The sequence below is a fragment of the Chlorocebus sabaeus genome, chromosome 5 (genome assembly GCF_047675955.1).
Source record: "Chlorocebus sabaeus isolate Y175 chromosome 5, mChlSab1.0.hap1, whole genome shotgun sequence".
NCBI lineage: Eukaryota > Metazoa > Chordata > Mammalia > Primates > Cercopithecidae > Chlorocebus > Chlorocebus sabaeus.
This window is the reverse complement of record NC_132908.1, coordinates 64,370,306-64,393,211: the sequence shown is the minus strand read 5'-3', so window position 1 is coordinate 64,393,211 and position 22,906 is coordinate 64,370,306. Positions and strand designations below refer to the sequence as shown.

The 22,906-nt window shown below is 55.7% G+C and overlaps 1 protein-coding gene across 1 annotated transcript in view; it reads left to right on the top strand.

Moving 5' to 3' along the window:
- The window catches only part of ATP6V0D1 (ATPase H+ transporting V0 subunit d1), a 42,664-nt gene that overhangs the window by 13,398 nt on the left and 6,360 nt on the right, over positions 1-22,906 (top strand). Inside the window, exons 2-3 of the mRNA XM_007993967.3 lie at positions 13,552-13,723; positions 22,566-22,744. Of these exons, the coding sequence (XP_007992158.1) occupies positions 13,552-13,723; positions 22,566-22,744 (351 nt within the window). The remainder of the gene's footprint in view (positions 1-13,551; positions 13,724-22,565; positions 22,745-22,906) is intronic.

Below are 22,906 nucleotides of genomic sequence, written 5' to 3'. Positions count from 1 at the left end.
AGGTGATCCTTCTACCTCAGCTTTCCCAAGTAGCTGGGAGTACAGGCATGTGTCACCATGCCTGGCTAATTTTTTATTTTTTAGTGGAGACAGGGTCTCGCTATGTTGCCCAGGCTCCCTGCTTTCTTTCTTTCTTTCTTTTTTTTTTTTGAGACAGAGTCTCACTCTGTTGCCCAGGCTGGAGTGGAGTGGCCAGATCTCAGCTCACTGCAAGCTCGGCCTCCCGGGTTTACGCCATTCTCCTGCCTCAGCCTCCCGAGTAGCTGGGACTACAGGCGCCCGCCACCTCGCCCGGCTAGTTTTTTGTATTTTTTAGTAGAGACGGGGTTTCACCGTGTTAGCAAGGATGGTCTCGATCTCCTGACCTTGTGATCCGCCCGTCTCGGCCTCCCAAAGTGCTGGGATTACAGGCTTGAGTCACCACGCCCGGCCTCTTTCTTTTTTTTTGAGACAGGATCTCACTCTGTTGCCTAGGCTGGAGTGCAGTGGCTCCATCATGGCTCACTGTAACCTTGACCACCTAGGGTCAAGCAAACCACGCACCACCATGCCCAGTTGATTTTGTTTATTTTTGGTAGAGACAAGGTCTCATTATGTTGGCCAGTTTGGTCTCAGAACTTCTGGGCTCAAGTCATCTTCCAGCCTTGGCCTTCCAAAGTGCTGGGATTACAGGTGTGAGCCACTGTGCCCGGCCAACTCCTGTTCTTTTTTTTTTTTTTGAGACAGTTTTATTCTTGTTGCCCAGGGTGGAGTGCAATGGCACGATCTTGGCTCACCGCAACCTCCGCCTCCTGTGTGTGAGTGATTCTCCTGCCTCAGCCTACTGAGTAGCTAGGATTACAGGCATGCGCCACCATGCCTGGCTAATTTTTTTGTTTTTTTGTTTTTTGTTTTTTGTATTTTTACTAGAGATGGGATTTCTCCATGTTGGTCAGGCTGGTCTCAAACTCTCGACCTCATGTGATCTGCCATCTTGGCCTCCCAAAGTGCTGGGATTACAGGCGTGAGCCACCGCACCTGGCCCAACGCCTGTTCTTTATGAGACATTCCTGCGTGGCTCTGTGGGTACCTGTAGTCCTACTGCCTCAGAGGTTAATGACTGGGAGATGCTGGCCAGGAGTCTGAAGCAGTGATTAAATTGGAGGGATGTGTTGAAGGGGAACTGAAGCTGGCGGGCGTACCCTCTTCCCACCAGAAGGGCCCCTCGCTGTGGACAATGCCATCCTCCCTTCCACCACAAGGGGGTGCGCCAGGATCACTCCATTGTCAAGGAGCCTGGGGAGGGAGGTGTGGCTGGACCCCGGGAGTCAGCCAGGCTGCCTCTCCTCTGCTTTTCCATGAGGCAGCTGCCACAGCACTGTCCCTTGGGTCTCTGCCTTGGGCCCTACTTCCCTCACTTAAGTCCCAGTTGGCCTTCTCAGATGAGGTAAGGCTTGTCACTTAGTGTCTCCTGTCTGTGTACCTCTACCCACCTTTACCTCCCTGTGCCCTATCTTCCTGGGTTGGGAAGGAGAAGGCCAGGGGACATTTCCTGATGCTCTCTGCCCTGGTGCCCAGTGCAGGCTGCTCCAGCCTTGCCCACCACACCGTCCTCATTTGCCCTCACCTGGGTCATGCCAGCAGCTCAGAGTTGGAGCTGCAGGTGCAGCACAGTGTGCTATGAACCTAAGGGTCTTGGGAGCTCCAAGTAGGAGCTTGAGGCAGCCCAGGGATCAGGGCTACACTTCTCAGGCTCCTAGACCCATGCACCTCCCTAGGTTGTCACCACTCTTGTCCTGCCACCCCGGCCCCTCCAGGAGAGGGAAAATTTGTCTTCAGGACAGAGGATGAACTTTTCTTTCCTAACCTCATTTGGCACTCCCTCTGAGGGGCATGTAGGATGTATGTGGCATGTATAGGTACATGTATGCAGGGTGACTCCGGGAGATGGCCGAACCAGGCACCCTGAACACCATGTAAGCACTGCAGGTCCACATGGTCAGGCTGGCAATGGGTTATCATTAGTTGATTGGCAACTCTCTCCTACCCTGTACCGCAGTTTGGAGGCCTCTCCATTGGTCTCCCTGGCATCTGCCTTGTCCAACACCTACTCCCTGGCTGATGTTTTAAAAAATCTATTCTGCCCTAGAATGTTGGTCTTCCTCCTTTTCAAAGGCAGGAAAATCAAGGCCCCGAAGGGTGCTTTAGTAGGCTAGGCTGCTGCTGTGTGGCCTGGGCACCTGCTCTGTGTGTCCAAACCTAGCAACTCCCCTGAAGGACCAAGGAGTAGGCACAAGGGGCAGGGCTGGGGTTGCCCCTGTGTGAATGTGGGTGGTCCTGAGGACCGCTGAGCAGATTGATGGCAGGGGAAAGGAATATATGGAGGAGCATCCCTGACTGGTGCTAGACACTGCTTTCCTGGCCATCTCTGGCCTGGCCCTGGGCATTTGCCCAGACCTTGCCCCCCTTTGGATGCTCAGGCAGTGGTTTGCAGGCCTTGACCTCAACAGAGGCTTTCGTGCTTGGCTGGTGGATGGGGCTTTCCCCTCTGAGGAGTCATCTGAAACTCAGCCTTTACCGCCTGTCCCTGTCCCTGTGCTGGTGGCCACTCAGAGGCTCCACAGCCCCAGGGTCTCCCCTGCAGTTGTCATCAGTTCTTCTGAGGCTGCTCCATGGGTATCCAGGCCAGGGGTCTCACCTAGAGCCCCTGAATGACCTCAGGGGCTGGGTTGCAGGGAGTCAATGTGGTCTGGGCCTGACTAGGCTAGAACAGTGTCATAGCTGGACAGGAACCTGGAGGTACCGTTATCCAGCTCTCTTCATCTGGGAAGCTGGGTCCAAGGTGAGGCCTAAGGGTGTAATTATGGTCTCCTGACATCTGTCTTGGCAGTTCCTATCCAATCACTCTACGTTCTTTGATTTTTTTTCCCCCTTTATCTATTCTTTCATTTATTCACTCAAGAATGCCTGGACTATATCTCTATGAACTGACCCCCAACTCAGGAAGTGGTAGTCATGCAAGAAGGACCCTGCTTCTGGGGCCCTTGTCTTTCCCTCAGGCCTTGCCACATGGCATTTAGCTTGGAACTTGAAGGGTTGGGAGCTGATGAATACAGATGAGCTGCAATCCACCACGCAGCACACAGGGCCCTGAGGCTGCCAGGTCATGGGTTCAGCTCTGCCTGTTTTCCCCCCGCCCCCAACCCTTTATGCTTCAGGCTAGATACCATATCACAAGGCCTTGGGGAGCACAGGGTCCTGGAATGTTACCCTTCAGTATCCGCGCAGGCTCCATGCCTCCCACCTGCCCCAGTGGCTTCAGTCATTTGGACCTGACTTACACTGTGTGGTCAAGCAAGTGACCATGTCCCTCCCAGGGGCCAGCCCAGGTTCACAGCACTGGCTCACTCTGGCATGTTACTGTTGCCCCCACGACTGTCCCACGAGGCCCTTGAGCAGGGCCGCTGAGGGGAGGGCTGAAAGGAAGGGTGGGTGGGGTCCTGGGGGTGCTGTACTGGACCAGCTTGTATAGTTACTGCTTCTGCCATCTTCTTGCCTGGACCAAGCCTCTTGGCTCTGCCAGGCGAAAGTATGGGATGGATTAACTCTACCTCTGGCCTGGGCTACTCTGACCAGTTTCTTTTTTCTTCTCTTTTCTTTTTCTTTGCTTTTTTCCTCCCCTCCTTCCTGCCTACCTCCCTCTTTCTTTTTTTTTTTTTTATTTCTTTCTTGAAAGGGTCTCATTCTGTCACCTAGGCTGGAGGGCAGTGGCACGAATACTGTAGTCTTGACCTCCTGGGCTCAAGTGATCCTCTCGCCTTAGCCTTTTGAGTAGTTGGGACCACAAGCACGTGCTACCACACCTGGCTAATTTTTGTATTTTTTGTAGAGACAGACTCTGTGTTGCTCAGGCTGGTCTTGAGCTTCTGGGCTCAAGTGATCCTCCCACCTCAGCCTCTCAAAGTGCTGGGATTACAGGCGTGAGCCACCATGCCCAGCCTCTGTCCAGTTTCCATGAGCCACAGGGAATGGGACTTTATGCTGACAGTGCGTGAGCTCACAGCCCCAGATGAGGTTTGATCCCACGAGCCCAAACACAGGGCCTAGGTCAAAGCAAAATGAGTATTTCCTACTTTTCTCCTTCGTGCTGGCTCTGGGCACCATGGAACTGGCAGGATGCTCCAGCCAGGATCCAGCCTGACTTGCTTATTCTCACTGAGAACAGCCGCCTCTAGGGAGCCCTAGAAATCCCCTCCACCTCTACCTGAGTGAGCCCCAACTTTCCTTCATGTCCTTCCTAAGATGGCTGTGCATGTGGAACAGGAGTCCAGCATCAAAAGCTGACAGGATTGCTCAGGTGGTGCAGGCCAGCAGACCCAGAAGCTAGACAAGGGCATGTTCCAGGTTTTTTTTTTTTTTTTTTGAAACAGAGTCTTCCTCTGTCTCCCAGACTGGAGTGCAGTGGCATGATCTTGGCTCACTGCAGCCTCAACCTCTCAGACTCAAGCCATCCTCCCACCTTAGCCTCCCAGGTAGCTGGGACTACAGGCACACACCACCGCGCTGGGCTCATTTTGTTTTATTTTTTGTGGAGACTAGGTCTCACTATGTTGCCCAGGCTGGTCTCAAACTCCCTGGGGTCAAGTGATTCCCCCACCTTGGCCTTCCAAAATGCTGGGATTATAGGTGTGAGCCACCATACCCAGCCTCAGCCAGCTTTTGAGCACAGCACATTGCCATAACTGGCCTTCCTTGGGCTACCTGGCATCTGGCCACGCCAGACCAGTTTATCTCTTACTCATGCCCAGGCAAACTCACATCTTTGGGAAAATGAAAAGAAGCTCTTCTTCACAGCTCCAGATCCACTCCAACCTGCAGGTTCTGTAACTGTGGTGGCAAACCTGGAGAAGAAAGAGCTCACTTCGGTCAAAGTGCAGGGCATCAACAGAGGAAGGTGTGGCCCCCACCTCCCAGAGTGAGGCTGGGTTGTCTGATTCTCAGGCTGGGCTGTGGCCAGGGAACATAGGGAAGCTGCCCTGCAAGCCCTGTGTCTCCTGGGACATGTCAGTCCCATGGAGCCTTCGGGCCTGCGTGGGGACGGCCTGGTGAGGGGCTGTCCAGGTGGATCTCCACTCAGTCACAGGAGAGCTTCTTGGAACTTGCCCTGGGTGCAGCAGTAACCAGTTGTGCCCCTCCCTTTGGCACATGGGACTGTCGCCTGCCTGGCACCCTCCTGACTGTCAAACGAGTTGACTTCCTCCTAGGATGTGAGAAATGCTTTCATCCTCCCAGTCACAGGGACAAGGTGTTCCTGAGAGTATGAGGGTAATTAAATATGTCTCTGCCACCACCTGCCACCTGTCTCAGAGCAGGGAGTGGGGTGATGAACCCAGGGCTGACATCCTTTTGCTTCCTGGACTTGGGAGGTGACTCTCCCATTTGATCCCTGTGTCTGATGTTGCTAGTGGTCGGTGCCACTGGCGCCTGGTGTCAGCTGGACCATCTCTGCAGATCGGCCCCATTTCTCTACTGTGAGTGCCTCACCTCACTGAAAAACCTCTAACATGAAACAAAAGGTGGGTCCAGGAACCGAGGAAGGAGAATTTACCGTCCTTTCCCTGCAGGAGCTCTGCCTCAGCCACCTGAAACCTAGTAACTTGCATGTGACCGTGCCAGCAAGAGACTCCAGGTTCTTCCCAAGACTGCTGGCCTGCCAGCCCAGAGGTTTCCCGTGAAGCAAGAGCTGCCCTTGGCTATACTACCTCCTGCCTGCTTCCAAGACCCTCAGGGCAACTCAGGGTGTGATGGGTGGTGCAGAGTTCTGTCCTTGCCTCTCTCTATCCAGGTTGCTGGGACTGCTCAGAGCTCTCTATGATCTTGCTGATAGATGAGATGTAGGTTTGGGGACAGGAGCCCCGGATCTTGAGCCAGCCCTGTTTCTCTTTCCACAGGAGATAGCAGAGTGTTAGCATGCTCATACTGTACAAGGTCCCCTGCAGGCTTTATGACAGGGAAGAGGACATGCTAAAGGCCTGGGAAAGGGTTGGGACAGACCATGGAGAGGAGGAACAGGTACATTCTGTACAGAACTTAGTAGGACAGCCTAAGCAACAGCCTGAAGTCAAGGCTACACACTGCTGGGCTCATGGTGTTTGCCAGGAGAAATGGACTATGGTATGCTGTGCTCAGCTTTCTGTAAACCACTGCCTTTGCTCAGTGTCCGTGCAGTGCCCTGGGAGGCTGGCACTGCAGAATCTGTTACCCGGTGACTAGCCAGGGGCCTGGTTCCAGAGAGATTCCACAAGTGTTTTAGGGCCAATTTGTAGACAGGATTTGAACCCAGGTCCTTGAGGCTCTGAAGCCCAGTTTCTTTCTCCCCTGTCCTACTCAGCTGCCTAAGGAATGATGTCATGAAGCCAGTGATCTGGCAAAATGGATCTGCAGAGGGGGCCAGGACTGTGGGATAGGTCAGCTGATAGGTGATGGGTGGGCCTGCACTGGCCAGGGAAAGGTGCCATGGACACCCCAGTTGAGGGTGGTAGTGCCAAGGCTCTGGATGGGGAATAGCAGGTGGCATGGAGGGGAGGGGGGAAAGCTGGCATTTGATAGGAAGTGTTGGAACTTGGGGTTACTCAGTCAATTGGTGTTACGTGAGGTTCGCAGAGAGACTGTAAAGGGCCCTGGCAGAGGCCTGGGGGCTGAAGAGGACACTCATACTGTGCTGCAGGCCCCAGGTAAACCCAGGGTTAATGGTTTCCATGCTGTGGCTCCCACACTGAGAGTTCCAGATGTGGTGCTCTGACCCTGCAGATCTAGCCAGCCAGTGCACACATCTGCTTTGGAGCTGATATGAAAAAAAAGGTCTTCTCCCACCCCTGAGCCTAGGGAGTAGGTCAGGCTCAGCACATTCACCGAGGAGGGGCAGGGCAGCTCTCGCTTTGTTGGGCCACCAGCCTGGCCATCTGTCCACATCAGTCCATCTGTCTGAGTTTTCCTACTTTGAGCCAGTAGAAGTTGTAGCATTGGAGGTAGAGCCCAGGTCCAGTCCCTTCGAAGCAGTCTTCTCAGCAAGGCCAGGGGAGTGGTAGAACAGGCTCCAAGGCTCTGCCACCCTTGCAGAGAATGGCAGTGTGGGCACACCAGAGTCTAGGGAGCATGTTCTCACATCTGGTTCCATTCAGTGGGCCTCAATTCCTGAAAACCCCTGAGCTCCCCAGGAGAGCCTCACTGAGTGACCTCTGGAAAAGCAGAAGTAAAGTCTGGGAACACACTGTCCTCTCACACTCTGCCGTGGCCAGCTGGCCAGCAAGACCCCTCCATGGGCCGGCCATGAGGCCACGGGGGAGCCTCAAGCGGGGCTGCCCCGCCTAGTGTGCTGGCCAGGGGCTGCCTCCATGCCTACTGGGCCCAGGGGCATGTGGGACCAACCCCCTGGCATGGGCCAGGACCCTCCTTTCTGCCTCCCTGTGGCCCTTGGGGAGGAACTGCAGAGGCCTGGGGGCTGAAAAGGCTGTGTGCCATCTGACCCTGGGAGCCCTGGAGAGGCTGAAAGATCCCCTTCTGGGTTGGCAGGATCTGGGAAAAGTTTCAGGAAGTGGGCGGGGGCAGGGCTGCCCAACTGCCACCTCTCAAGGCCTGTCTGATGCTGGCTGCCAAGCCCATACTTTGTCACACAGAGAGCAGAAAGCACTGGGCAGGCTGAGTGTCCTATGCCCTCTTACTAATCAAGGGCTAGGGTGATAGTCAGGGGTGCCAGCTGGGGCCCACTATGTGGCCAGCCTGAGTCTGGTGCAGCCTGGCGACCCCTGAGAGGGGCAGCCATGCCAGGTGGGTCTTAGGCTGCAACCTTCTCAGGCCTCTTCAAAGACCTCAGCTGCCCCTGCTGGAACCAGGGCAATGGTCCTTGACACAGGCAACCTCAGGGTGGACAGGGCCGGCCCGTGGAGGCGGGAGGGCAGGGATTCTCACTTTCCAGGCTGGGGGTGTGTCTTCCCAACCCAGCCTCTCCATGGGCCTGAGAAAGCAGCACTATTTCCTACACTTTAAGGGCTTCTCTCTCCAGCAGCCTGTGGACTTCCCTGGAGCACTTGCTGGAGCAGAGATCACAGGAAGGTCACTCTGGCCAGCAAGTAGCACTGTTAGACCAGTCAAGGGCTGAGGTAATGCTAGGGCTGAGGGCACGGGGCCTCCCAGGCTGTGGTGGAGGGCAGAGCTCCAGCTCCAGGGCTACATGGACTGCTAGGTGAACGTGACAGCAAGCCATTTGATTTGGAGGACTTCATTCTGTTGATGGTGTGGAGAGTGGACTTGGGAGTAGGGAGCCAAGATATAGGGCAGAAGGCCTGGGTAGTGCCAGGAGAAGGAGTTGGAGGGAGAGTCATCTGAACATGGGGACAAGAATGTGGGACACAGAGGAGGTGTTGGAACGTCCCAGGGTGCAGACTGAGGAGCAAGCCTAGGCCTGAGGGAAGGCTGGAGACACCGGGAGACTGAGTTGGTCTGCTGCTTCTGAGTTGGGGTTTAGGTCAGACAGCAGAGAGAACTTCCTGAGAGCAGCAGCATCTTCTTGAACATGAGAAATCGGCCTCCAAGGAAGTCTTTTACTGTGGGAGATCACAAGCTGGCCAGACATTCCTGGTGTTGGGCCATGGATGGGAGGATTTGGGGTAGACAGCTGGGCTTGTGGGTAGACCAGAGCAGTCCCCCGAGTCTGTGCTAGCCAGAACACTGCTTGCTCATGCCTCGGCCGGGCACGTCTGGGCCTCTCAGTGGCCATCACCGAGGCTGTCAGGCTGCTAGACTGCTGAGCCCAAGGCCCAGAGCAGAACTAACCCCTGGCTTCCCAGAGCCCCTGCCGTCCTTGGCTGCCCTCAGGGGCTGGGCCAGGGCTGGGTGGCCAGGTCTCCCACGAAGCTCTCAACAAGTTCCAGGCCTCTCCTTCTGTGCTTAGATCCTGCTCCCAGTCACGTCCCCTCCCAGTCACATCCCCTCCTCCGCATCCCTCAGAGAGAGCAGGAAGCTGGGGAGGAGGGAGCATCCCAAGCAGCCTTCTCCTAGCCCTGACCGGTACCGTCTTAGGGCTTGGGGCTACCAGCCACTGGGTCTGGGAGCCAGGTTTCTCCAACAGGGTCAGAGCTGGTTTAAAAGCCCTGTGTGGTCTCCTCATGGGTGAGCTGAGGGTTCAGTAGGCCTCCTCCTCTAAGTCGCCTTCTTGGCTGACAGGCTGTCCCCCTTCCCTGGGTCACAGGGAGATGTGGGGTTTGGCCAGGGAAAGTGGTCTGGAACGGCCCTTTGACATCATCCCTGGGGGCTTTTAAAAAATAAGTTTCCTGGTAGGGAAGACTCCTCAGGCCTTGGGCAGGATTCTCAGTAGAGTCTCCCGGGTTTGCTCTGATCTGACAAACGCCAGCAGAAACCACCCGGCCGCCTGCGTTCCAGCAGTGCTTGGAGCCGTGGCTTCCCCAGATGCAGCGTCAGCAGAATGCAGCAGCCAAGGCACAGGGGTGTTTGCTTGGAGGCCTGTGCTGAGTCCAGGAGTAGGGGGCCTGCAGAAGAGAGCCTGCTGCTTGGCTTTGCCCCCTCATTCATGTGCACACATTCCTGGCTTCTCTAGGAATGGATGGTGCCACAAGGGATGCCAGAGGGACTTGTCCCTGAGTGATGACAGTCCAGTGACAGTGCTGACGGTCCATGCCTGTCAGGTGAGCAGGGAGTGTCCAGGCTGCCTCCGAGGAAGGGAAGAAGGCATGCCCTGTCTTCTCCCACCCCTCTGCCACCACCTGCCAGCTCATCTGGGACTGAAATCTGTCTGGACAGCTGAGTCCATATCTGAGAAGCCTGTCCTGGGTCAAGGACTGAGGAAGAGAGCAGTAAAGGAGGTGCAGAGTGGGGAGGAGAGGAGGAGACCAGATCTAGGGACAGACAGAATCCCTCAGGCCTGCTGCACCTCCCAGCCCCTCTACGCCCCAGTTTTGGGACTCTGGACAGGTTTCATGTTCTGTCTGATTTCTGTTCCTGAGGCTGAAATGGGCATGGCTGAGAGGTCCGGCACACAGGTTGCTCCTGGCATGGAGCTGAGTACACTGTACAGCCCATGTGTTTCCAGTTAGAGTGGATCTGGGTTGCCCGCTTCATGTTGGGATGAGGGGACTCCCCCCGACCAGTGCCAGGTGTTGGATAGAGAGTCATGGAGGCCTGGGGAGGGGAAAGGTGCTTGGCAGTGGGGAAGTTGCTGAGCTAGGGAGAGAAGTCATGTGGAGCAAAGTGGGAGGCTGGAGCAGAGGAAGTTTCACGCTGCTTGAGAGCTCATGAGGATCCTGAGTGGGAGGTGACAGCTCACTCGGGGAAGCCTCCCAGCAGCCTGTGCCAGGGCCTGGAAGAGCAGTGTGTACACAAGTGCCCGGGTGAGGCCCAGCCCCTGGTGCTTTGGAGGGGAGGGATCAGGAGGCCAGACTGGGGTCCAGACTCCCAGTCTCAGGGAATAGTAGAGTCACTGGCAGGAGTGCCACCACCCAAAGGACTGAATTTTTCCCTGGAGCTCACCCTGTACATCTAGGCCTGGCCTCTAGGCCCAGGCTATAGCTGAAAAGGAAGAAGTCTCCTGGCCTGAGAAGGGCTCCTGGCTGGCTGCAGTGGCTGTGTGAATAAGCAGACAGGTTTGGTCTGGCAACTGCCTCACCAGTGCCTGGGTCTGACCCAGAGAACTGTATTCCAGTCCTGGCTCCCAGCTGCCATCTACTTTGCAGCTTCCCCTAGTAGAGATTTCAGCACTTGCTGGGCCTGGGCCAGAACCCCAAGTATATAAAATCAGAGCATGAACATGACTTTGATAAATTAAGAAGGCTTCATTTTAATACCACAGTAAGAGGAACCAGTTAATATTCTCACCATTTCACATCCACAAAAACCACATCAGGGGCATTAACAATCTTTCAGTTTTGTACAAATAAACCATGTTTCTTTTAAAAAGACTTGCACACATGGCTCATGCCTGTAATCCTAGCACTTTGGGAGGCTGAGGTGGGCGGATCACGAGGTCAGGAGTTTGAGACCAGCCTGGCCAACATAGTGAAACCCTGTCTCTACTAAAAATAAAAAAAAAATTAGCCAGACATGGTGGCATGCGCCTGTAGTCCCAGCTACTCAGGAGGCTGAGGCAGGAGAATCGTTCAAACCCAAGAGGCAGAGGTTGTAGTGAGCCGAGATTTTGTCACTACACTCCAGCCTGGGCAACAGAGCGAGATTCTGTCTCAAAAAAAAAAACAAAAAGAAAAAACAAAAAACAAAACCAAAAAAAAGAGGCTTGCACACTTGCCCAAGCTCAAGGATATTAAAATCTAGCACATGAAACCCACTTCTAGAGGTAGAAATAAAGGCAATATATTATTTTAGCAATGACCATCAATTACAGTTAAGAACAGTTAACAACCAAATGGAATGAAATACTACAACCACCCAAGTTTACTGAGCAAAGCACCTTTTCTCACCCATGCCTTACTCTAGGAGTAGCTGGGACTTGGTTAGATGTGGTAAGGATGTGGGAGAAGAGATCCCAGGGCAAGGGCTCATTGCAGACAGCCTGGAGTAAGGATGTAGGAGAATGCACATTTCCCAGGCAAAAAGGCATTGGGGTCCACAGAGCAGAACAGGGGCTGGTGGCTTCTGCCTGCCCTGCCTGGCTCTCTTACGCCCTTTTGGGTGGCCATGGGAGGAAAGTAGTGGTCAATTGCAGAGTGACAGTGAAGGTAGCAGGTGGTGTCTCCTGCAGGCCTCTGGAGGTTGAAGTTCACTCCATGAGTACCCAGGAGTCACAGAGGTCGTGAGTGCAGCCTGCCACCAGGCCCCCGGAGATGCAGGTGGAAGGCGTCCATTCCAAAGACCTGTGCATACCCCTACCTTCAACATGCTGTCTTCCATCTCTCTTTTAGCATGCCTGACTCCAGGTTGGGGCTGTCTTCTCCTGATGGAGTACAGCAGGAGGGGCATCACCGGGGTCCCCTAAGCCTGTAGAGGGTTATATGCCCCACTTCCCTCCCTCTCTAAACAACCCAGGATAGCATGGTCTCCTGAGCCTCAAAGACACCTGGAGAGGACGTGGCCAGGACAGCGTGTGGAGGTGGTCCCAAGTGCAGCTCCACCTTTGATCCCCTGGGCAGCCTCCCCAGGGGACGGAGAGGCATGTAGTCTTCCAAGCCAGCCTCCGCCAACATGTGCCTGGGTCTCTTCTCAGCCACCGCCTTTGGTACTGTCCCAAGGGAGCTTCTGTGTCCTGTATCAGGTGGGATAAGTACTGCTGAGAAGAAAAACACAAGTGAAGGGACAGTGATGGGCTGGTGGAGAAGCCTCTGAAGAGGGGGTGTGTGAGGAAAGATCTGAAGGAAGGGAGGGAGACAGCTCCATTTTCAGGCCAGGAGACAGGGAAGGGCCCTGAGGTGGGGACATGGCTGTGGATAGTGAGCATGGGGGAACCGCAGGACCTAAGTCAGAGAGGTAGAGCGGGGATGGTGGGACCACCACATGAAGGCTCTGGAAGGGACTCCCTTTCTGAGTGAAGTAGGAGTAGGGGAGAGTTTAAGGCCAATGAATGGCATGGTCTGCCTTGTGTTTTAAAAAGATCACTCTAGCTAGCACATGCCTATAGTCCCAGCTACTTGGGAGGCTGAGGCCAGAGGACCGCTTGAGCCTAGGAGTTCAAGTTCAGCCTGGGAACATAGGAAGATGCCATCTCTAAACAAAAACAAAAACAAAACAAAACACTCTGGGAGACTGTTGTTAGGTTCTCATCAGGATCCCACTGCCTCTTCCCTGACCTGCTTCCCCCGGGCCCTTCTGCTCTGCCTCTCCTTCCTTTTCCCTCACGCCATCTCTGAATGCTCAGGAGAGCCCTCAGGATTGGTCTGCCTGCCTCCGGCCACTCTGAAGGGATGCTTAGTCTTTCCTGCCAGCCTTACCTCCCCTGCGTGCCACTCATTTGCCCTGAAGGCCACTTGTCACTCACACCCTCCTCCTGGCTGTTTCCTTTATACTTTCTTGCCCCTGCCCTTTGCTGTGGCCCAGCCTTTTGTGGCCTTCTCATCTTCTCAGTCTGATCTTTGGTGCCCTCTCCACTCCACTCCACAGCTTTAGGCATCTCCTGTATTTCATGTGCCTCGTGTCTGCCTTGGGGTATGTTGGCTTGCCCCTCTGACCCTGAGGCCCTGGAGTGCAGGACTCAGGACTTACCTGCTCTAGGTTAGGGCCAGCCTACAGCTTAGCATACAGAAGGGCCTCAAAGACTGGGTTGTGGATTGGAGTTTCCCAGGCTTTCTGGTCGTGTTGGGGAGGAACTATTCCTCCTATGCTCGAACTTTGGGGCCCCATGTCCTGGATTGTGTCCCAAAGATCTGGTGCATCTCCAGGGCCTTAGCTGATTGCCCTGTGGTAGGCCCTGAGCCAACAGGGAGATGGAGGTCAGGGTAGTAGTGGGACACAACTGCAGGGGAGAACTGGGGCTGATCAGGGTGGGAATGGGGACTTGGGACCCTTGGGGAGGCCCAGCAAGGCTAGCCCTCACCGCCTACCCTTGGGTTTCAGACTTGAAACTGCATCTGCAGAGCACTGATTATGGTAACTTCCTGGCCAACGAGGCATCACCTCTGACAGTGTCAGTCATCGATGACCGGCTCAAGGAGAAGATGGTGGTAGAGTTCCGCCACATGAGGAACCACGCCTATGAGCCACTCGCCAGCTTCCTAGACTTCATTACGTGAGTGTGCCTTGTGGCGCCTTCGTGGCGCCTTCTCCTCTTACCTAGGCAGGATAGTTACACCTGCAGGAGCTGGCCCCAGTGTGGCTTAGGCCAGCTGCCTTCGTGCCTACGTCAGCTGTCAGAGCTAAGGACAGCTCTGTCAGGCCAGCTGTCACGGGGCCCTGCCTTCAGAGTCCTCCCTGATTGTGTGCGTGATCATTCAACAACGCTGGACCTCCAGGCCACCACCTATAAAGTGGGGTCACCAGCATGTTCACTACTGGCTGAAGATATGGTGGGCAGGCAAGAGTGTCCCATGCAGTAGTGCTGGATGAAGCCTCTTCCCCCAATCACATAGACTAGGGTAGGGAAACCTGGGAAGGTGGGAGCCCTTTTTCTTACCCTACAGCACCCAAACAAAGCACTCACCAGGCCTCACTCCCCATGCCAGGGGTCAGGTGTCAGGCGATGGACAGAGCTCTGAAAGGCCAAGGTCTTAGGCCCATTCTCTGTCTGCTCTGACCATGGCCCTGGGTCTCAGGGAGATTGAGTCGGAGTACAGTTGGGGAGCAGGCTGAACGTCTAGCTGCCTTTCTCAGTTCTGACACAAGCCCTCAGGAACTCAGGTAGGCAGGCCCCCATTCATATGACCCTTGGCTGCCCCAGCTTCTTCATTGTCTGACGCTTGGGCATAGCTCTGCCTTCATCAAGCTCCTGGAGAAACTGAGTGGAGGAAAGGACCTTGGGATCTGCAGGCTTGGGGAGGGCACCTGGACTGGGCAGTCTCTGCTGGCCTTGTATGTCTGTGGACATAGGAAAGAAGAGAGGGTCCCTTTGCAGGGATATCCCAAGAGCCATGAGCCAGGTCCTGGTGGACAAAGAAATAGCCCCAGTCTAGGTGGCTGCCCCATAGGGGTGGTGAGCAGAGGCATGCTCGGCAGCTAGCGTCTAGGAGAGTACCCTGCATTGGCAGAGTGTGAGTATGCAGTATGTGAAGCATTTCCCTGAACTCTCTGGGTATTGTCTAGCTTTCACCATTCCCTGATTATGGTGCCCCCACTGTCCTCCTTGGGACCTGACACACCTGCCCCACTTGTCCCTGCAGAGACAGAGTTAGATGCCTGCTGCCTGGCCTGATTCTTATCCCCTGCAGTTAGGAGCCACTTGCCCAGGATCCACTTGCTCAAGGAAGTGCTGCAGCCAAAGGGCTCCATTCTCAGGCAGGAGTCACAGGCTGGGACACCTGAAGGGCCAGGGAACATGCCCAAGCTAGGAAGCAGGCCCTCTCCTGGCCACAGACCTCCTTCACTGAGAGCCTCCTTGCTGCCCTGGCCTCCATCACAGTATGCCAACATGGACCTACTGGGGCAGGAGGCTGGTAATGGGGTATCTCTTGTGGTGCCACATTAGGGGTCACATTGCAGCTCCCCATCTGTTGATCATTCCCTGGCCTGGGTCTTTGTGTTCCTTGCTGCAAAGCCAGAACTGAGGACATACCAGGAAGCAGTACATTTATTGCCAGAGCCCAGCCTGAGACTTGTTTGCACAAGGCTGCTTTAGCTTCCTGGTGAATGTTCTGGCCTTGCCAGCTAGGCTGGCCAGAGGAGGCCTGACCCCATGTCCATGGTCAGAGGGTAGATATCACCCATCCTACTGCCCACTGGCCCACCTGCCTGTGCAGCTAGCCTTTGGCCTGTCTTGGTCTTAGCCTGCCAGGCCATGAAACTGGAGAGGGGTCTGAGCGTGACTGAGGCCGCACAACTGCCAGCTCTTTGCTAGAGGTTGGCTGCAAGCACCAAGGGTGCTTAAAGCAGCCAAGTGCTGTCCTGTGGCAGGCTCTCCGAATCTGCCGCTTCCCATCCCTTCCATTCATGGGTGATTGTGGCTTACAGTCCTACCAGCCACTCACTCCTGCCCTCACTCAGGAGCTTAGCAGTCACGTGTCAGCCCATCAGGTCCTGTGTCTGCTTGGTCCATGACCTAGTCATCTCCAATGACCTGCACCTTTCCTCCTCTGCTCTGCACTTCAGCCACCCCCACTGATGGCTGCCCAGGCCCATGTCACCACCTGGAACTGCTCCACCCCTGAAATTGCTGAATCAGGCACCCTCTCTACCCACAGCCTTCTGGCCCTCCAGCCCACTCTCAGTCCCTTGTGGGACACGGGTTCCGGACTCAGCGGGACACTAGGCCTTGCTTCCTCCCCTGCTACCCCTTCTGTCTTCATTTCCCGCCCTCCCCAGCTGAGGTTCCCTGGTCCATCATTCGAGCACTTTTCTGCCAACATCCGCAGCTCTCTTGGCCGCCCAACTCATGGTCCCACCCGGCTGGCAGCCCCCCAGCCCTGGAGGAATCCCAGCAGCCTCCAGTCTGGAGACACCCTCCCCCTACCTCCACTGCGGGGAGGAAAGCTGGGGAAGCCAGCCTTGGGGGAGGGAGGGTCATCCTTGCTGCCAGGCATGCATACTCACCCTCTTAGCCAGCCTCAGCGTGTTTCTGCCTGGCAGACTCTGGCTTTACCTACTCAGCACCCTGCAGACCCCACCAGCACTGCAAAGACCACCTTCCCATTTTATACTATTGCTCTCCTGCCTCCAGCCTCCTCTTGGGCAGATGGCCCACCTTCTTCACAAAGACAGTAGAAACCCATATACCTCCCAGTGCTGCTTCTGTCCGCCACCCCCTGAAGCCCATTCCAATGGCAGAAGCGCCCTTCCTTTTCTCTTGGATCCTTCCACCAATGTTCTGAGTGCCCTCACCTTACTCCCTGGATGCTGAGTGGCCACTCATCTGCATTCCTGTCCGTGCAGGCACCTTCCTTTCCAAATTCTTCTCTTCAGTATCTAAGCAAGCTCAAATAGTTAAAAACCATCTCAGGGGACCTAAACTTTTACATTCACTGTCTGTTCTCTCATTTTCCCTCATCCCTTGAGCTTTCAACAGTCCCATCACTCCACCACAAGGCCCTGGCTAAAGCCACCCCTGACCCACACCTTCACTCCAGGTGTGACCACTCTGCAGTGTCCAGCCCCCAGTCACCTAGCTATTTCTTTGCTCCCATGATGCCTCTCTGACTTAACTCCTACCCCTCTGGCCACTCTCCCTTCTCCACTCTGTCCCAGCAGGTCACCCCCAGTGTGTGTGTGGAGTGCTGCAGGAAGGGGTGAAGTCTTCCATAGAGGCCTGAGCTCCCCCAGGCTGGGGCTCACAACTGGCTTCCCTGAGGAGGTGGCTAGTGTGGCTGAGGGGAAAAGCACTTAAGGGAAGCATTGGAATAGGGGGTTTTTAGGTTGAGGGAACTATACATGTCCTGAGTAGCGAGCATGGTGCACCTGGCTCTGTGCCCCACACAACAGCCTCCAGGTGTGGTGCCCACTCTGGGAAGGAGGAAGCTACCCTAGAAAACCCAGAGGAATGTAGCCAGAGAGGAGAGTACAGTCCTCCAGGTAGTAGAAGCGTCAGTGAGAGGCCCCGTCCTGGGTGTGAAGACCTGAGAGAACAGTGCCCTGACTGCCCACAAAGTTGGCCCAGCTGGGGACAGAGGTCGGGACCATCACAGAGGTCACCTTAGCTCCATCCCTCAGGGCCTCGTAGTTGCTTCTGGAGCTGCCCCAGGCTGGCTGGAGCAGGCTTCTGCCAGGAGGTGATGAAAGCGGGAGCTGGCTGAGGCTGCCTCTGTCCTTCCATGTGAGACAGTGTCCACTGCTTTTGTAGGTCCTGGCCAGCCTTCAGCCGCACATATAACCAGTACCTAGTCTGGGTCAGGCCTGGGGCTGGGAGAGAGATGCCTGGATGCAGTGGGGTGGTACCAGTGATAGTTTAGACAGTGCCTAGAGAGGACTGTGAGCAGCTTTAGCAAATGGAACTGGGGTTCACAGGTGGCTTCACAGCGTTGGGAGGACTCCAGGATCAGGTGGGGATAGAAAGGCCACTGGAGAGAGTAGGTGGCTGGAAAAGAGGCAGCTGTCTGGCATGGGGCCGACAGCCTGATTGAGATAGGGCCCCTAAAGTAGACTGTCGTCATGTGCTCTTGAGAGGATCTGGCTCAGTTTCATGCCACTAACATGTTGTTATGTCACTGTGCCCAAGCCCAGTCATTACCTTGCTGTGAGACTTGGGATAGTGTCTGTCAGGATTTTTTGACCTTGGAGGGGACTTTGATCTGGGCCATTCCATGATGTTTTCCCTTGAGAGAGTTGGTCCTGGAAGAGAAGCTGAGAGACTTGTGGGAGGAGTGAGTGTGGCCTCTGGGGAGTCCCAGGTGGGCTTTAAAGGCCTTTGTCTTTGAATGAGTGAGCCTCCCTGGAGGGGGCCTAGCCCAGGTGCCCATTGGCAGAGCCTGGGCTTGGGTAACCTGCACCACCTGGGGGATCTGAGGGCCCGTATTTCTCTTGTGTCAGGGGCCTCAGTGCCACCAGCCTGGAGTGGGCAACTGGAAAGAGGCTTTGTCCCAGGACAGTGGCCTCAAATGCCTAATGAACCTGTCAGCACATCTTTGATTTTCTCCAGGACCTGTCACCCCAACCTTGGGGCCCTGCTTGGTCACAGAGGGGCATCAGATTCCTCTGGCCCCCACTCCCCTGGCCAGTTCCTGTCTTTGCTATCTACAGTCACTGTTTCTGGGTCTGTGGCAGGACTCTGCAGTTGGGGGCTGTAGGCCTGCTGTGGTTTCAGGGTCCTGGGCTAGACCTGGCTCCTGCCTTGAAGAAGTGCCAGCACTGCCACTCTTTTCCTGGGCCTGGGGTTAAGCATGCAGGAGCTCCGTGAGGCCCAGAAGGCTCAGACCAGGTGGAAGGACCCAACTGTGCCTCGGGGAGAGGCAGGACTTTTATGAGCAGGTTAGAGCTCATTATCTCTGTTGGAGCCACACCTCACTCATATTCTCTTTTTTTTTTTTGAGATGGAGTTTCACTCTGTCACACAGGCTGGCGTGTAGTGGCACATTCTCGGCTCACTGCAAGCTCCACTTCCCAGGTTCAAGTGAGTCTCCTGCCTCAGCCTCCAGAGCAGCTGGGATTACAGGCGCGTGCCACCACACCTGGCTAATTTTTGTATTTTTAGTAGAGACAGGGTTTCGCCTTGTTGGCCAGGGTGGTCTCAAACTCCTGACCTCAAGTGATCCACCTGCCTCGGCCTCCCAAAGTGCTGGGATAACAGACGTGAGCCACCGCACCCGCCCTCATCTTCTATTTATTTTATTTTTTGAGATAGGATCTTGCTTGTTGCCCAGGCTGGAGTGCAGTGGCATGATCATAGCTCACTGCAGACTTGATCTCCTGGGCTCAAGTGATCCTCCTGCCTCAGCCTTCCAAGTATCTGGGATTACAAGTGCATGCCACCACACGTGGCTAATTTTTTTGATTTTTTAATAAAAATGAGGTCTTGCTATGTTGCCCAGGCTGTCCTCAAACTCCTGAGCTAAGAGATCCTCCCACCTCTGCCTCTCAAAGTGCTGGGATTACTGGTGTGAGCCACCATGGCTGGCCCTCACTTATCTTGATATGGAAGAGAAACTAAGTCTTGAGAGGTGGTATGCTGAGGGCATGGACAGGGCTCAGAAACAGTGATATTGCTGTTCACTTTCCACCCTGCACAGGGCTCTTTAGGACCCAGATGTGACTGAGTACAGACACTGTCACTAGCAGCTCACCCGAGCCCCTGCTGGGGACTGCAGTGGACAGGCTGGCAGGGGTACCTAGGCATCATGGCTGCCTCACCAGCACCAGACCAGCCCCCCAGGGTTGAGAAGCCATATTGTTCCAGCAGGTGGCACCAAAGGGCACAGCAGAGGGGCAGGGTTGGCTAGGGACTCTGAAGGCTTCTTGGAGGAAGTGGCTTCCTCAACTCCAAACTAAGAAGTCTGTGGACCCATACTGAGTTTTGAAGGCACAGGGCAAGGGAGGGCCTCTGGGCAGAGGAATACAGATGGCCCCACCCCCACCCCACAAGGGCCTCTTTGGCCTGGCGGGCAGCCGGCCTTCCACTCCCCAGCTGTCTTCCCCTGGAGGGAGACACTGACCAGCTGGAACCTTATTCCCTCCTATTGAGGCCAAATGAGGGGAGGAATGGTGGAGTGGCTTTCTGGGGGCAGGGAGGCAGCTGCTTAGGCCAGGCAAGGAGGAAGAGGATTTCCCTGTCTGCCGAAGGCCTCAGCCTTGGGAGAAAGGCAGACTGCTGGGCCAGCTTCATCTCTCCAGGCCTGTCCTGCCTCTCATCTCCTGAAAAAGAGGATTCTGCCCCTCACTGCGCAGGAGAGAAAAACAGGGCTGCAGCAGCAACAAGCTTATAGCCAGCCTGGGAAGGAAAGTGCTGGGCCTGGCACAGGATCACCCACGATTGGCCTGGCTTGGGTTTGAAGAGGGCCTTGAAGGGGCTGGGGTGGTGTGATTGTGAGTGGCCTTTACTAGGCTCAGCATTTCCCCCACATAAACAGATGCTCTGAGCAGGGGACACAAGGAGTGGGAGGTTGAAAAAGAGGAAACTGGCTGGTGGGGATCCCTCTGAGAAAATGAGACTAGGTGGGGTGTGTAGAGCCAGACAGGGGGCCCTGGCCATGGGTGGTGGTGTGTGGACACTGGCCATGGGGACAGGGAGCTCCTCTGCTTTGTGGTGTGATAGGTCCTGGTGCTGGACCTCTCTGGGCCTTATCTGCTCTGACAGTGGGGCTGGTAATGCTAGTGGTTGTAGGATCACTTGGATAAGATGGGCCTTGGGTGTGTTTTTCTCCTTCTTCCCGTCCAAAAGGGAGTGAGATCATAAAAAAGCATCCTTCAGCTTGGGGGCAGGGGATTGGTGGCTATCTCAGGGAGCACGAAGGCTACACTGGGGCTGGATGGGGTGCAGTTAGAGTATTGCGGGGTGGCGCATATGCAGCATGGGTTCTGGGGTATGTGAGATGTTGGAGGCCTCATAGGCAGGAGGCATATGTGCTGTCCAGGGTAGAAAAGATGCAGGCTGGGGCTGCAGACCATGGCCCAAAGCTCTGGTGAGCTCTGAGGTCCCTTACTCTGTCAGCACTGTGGGGTTGGGGGCAGGAGGCTGCCCATTTGGGCCTCTTGGCTTGCAGCTGCAAGTGGGCCTTGCTTGAGGCTCTCAGTTATGGTTGGGAGTTAGGGGACTGTCTCTTCTCAGTGCACATCCTGTAGCTGACCCAGCCAGATTGGGGGCGGGGAGAGGGCAGTTGCCTGGCCCCAGGCCCAGGAGAGCAAAGGTCTTCGCAGGGCGCCAGGCTGGGTGGGAGCTGGGGGAGTGTAGAGCAAGCAGGGGGAGTGTAGAGCAAGCAGGGGGAGTGGGGGTCAGGCCAGGACAGGAGCTGGGGCCTTCTCCTCCTGCCGCCTTTCTGGAGGGCCCTGTGGGAGCTCCCCCAGTGGCCAGTGCTTTGAGCTGAGGCCTGGGCCCTGGGCTGCCACCTCTCCTCCTTCCTTTCTTCATTATAGGGGAACTCACCTCCTACCAAGGTCTTCCCTGCGCAGCCTGAGCACTGATTGCACAAGGTCCTGTCACAGGGCAGGGGCCTAGGTCTGGCCCACTCAGAAGCTAGGACAAGACCCGTGCTCAGTGCCCGGCTCAGAACAGCAGCCTCCACCCCAACTTTTATCCTCCCATAGGTGCCTCACCCTGACCTTGGAGGAATTTCCCCTAGGCCTCATTTAGCTCCCTTGTACCCTGAGTTCATCTCTGGTGACAGACTGGAGGATAGTTGTGGCTACTGCAGCCTAACTGTGGCCTGGGGCTCTCTGCCCTTCACTGCATCCCCACACAGGTGACTACACAGAACTCTCTGCCCCAGCCCCTTTGTAGCTGGTTGTAGGCAGAGCCTTGTCCCTTGCCAAGTCTGAACTGGGCAGTCCCACCCCTCCCCAGCTCCACAGCCCCCTCTGCTGCCCATACACCCCACAGAGCTGGCCTTCTGCAGGGCAGAGTGATGGGAGCCTCGACCTGGGATCGACCTGACCCAGCCTCCTGTTCAGGTCTCTGGGTCTTATCCAGGCCATCCTGGGTGAATGCCCAGCCCTGGCCTCAGGCCCTAAAGGAAGAGGACAGTTCTCTATTCTGGCATGGGCTGTGCAGGTCTGCCTGACCTGGACCTTTACTCCAGAGAACCCCCACTGGCTCCTTGCTGGCCTTCCCTAGAGAAGCTTCTCTCCACTCCACTCCTCAGCCTTTCCTCCCCTCGCCATCTCTGCCTCTTCCTCTTCTGTCCCCACTGGGGGACAGAGTGACCCTAACTGGATGGCGATTCCCCTGCCTACCCTGCTCATAGATCCCTAGTGCTCAAAACAAAGCCAGGGCCCTCCAGGCCCAGCCTCTGCCCCCCGCCTGCTGCAGCCCTGTGCTGCCGGCTGCTGCGCTTTTCTCTCCCTCTGCCAGTCCTGACCATGCCAGTTCCTCCAATGCATCCGTCACTCAGTGAGTGCCTCCAGGCCTTTGCACATGCCGTTCCCTCTTCCCAGAACACGCTTTCTTCTCCCAGCCCTTTAATTTCCCAGGCTCTCACACTCTTCACCCCTGGGCTGAGCTGCATGTCTCACCTTCTGTGCCCAGTTCCCGTGTCCTGTTAGAACACTGTTCATGCTGTGGGGTAGTTAACTTGTGTCCCAATCCCTCACAGGGCATGAATCCCCTACCCTGCCAAAGGCGGAGCTGTGTCTGTCCTAGGCCTCTGGCAGTGGGGTTGGTCAGGAGCTTGAGAGGAACATGAGGAGGGAGAGGAGACATTGGTGCTTATCTGCATCACCCATGAGTCAGCACACATTGTTAAGGGATGATGACCTGTGCAGGGGGGCAAGGGCATGGTGCTATGCCAGGACTTCCCAGCCCCCACCCTGATGGGCTCCTTGCTATTGCCTGCCTCCTATAGTTACAGTTACATGATCGACAACGTGATCCTGCTCATCACGGGCACGCTGCACCAGCGCTCCATTGCTGAGCTTGTACCCAAGTGCCACCCACTAGGCAGCTTCGAGCAGATGGAGGCCGTGAACATTGCTCAGACACCTGCTGAGCTCTACAATGCCATTCTGGTGGACACACCTCTCGGTGAGCCGCTGTGTTGGTCATGGGAGGTGGGCAGTGGTGTCAGCATCAGTGCATCAGGGTGGGATTTGTGGACCCGCTGGGGGATGACCCTGAGCCAGAAAGTGAGACCTGCACACTGCTGCTTACCTTTGTTGCCCTTCAACTTCCTCCTCCCATTCTCTC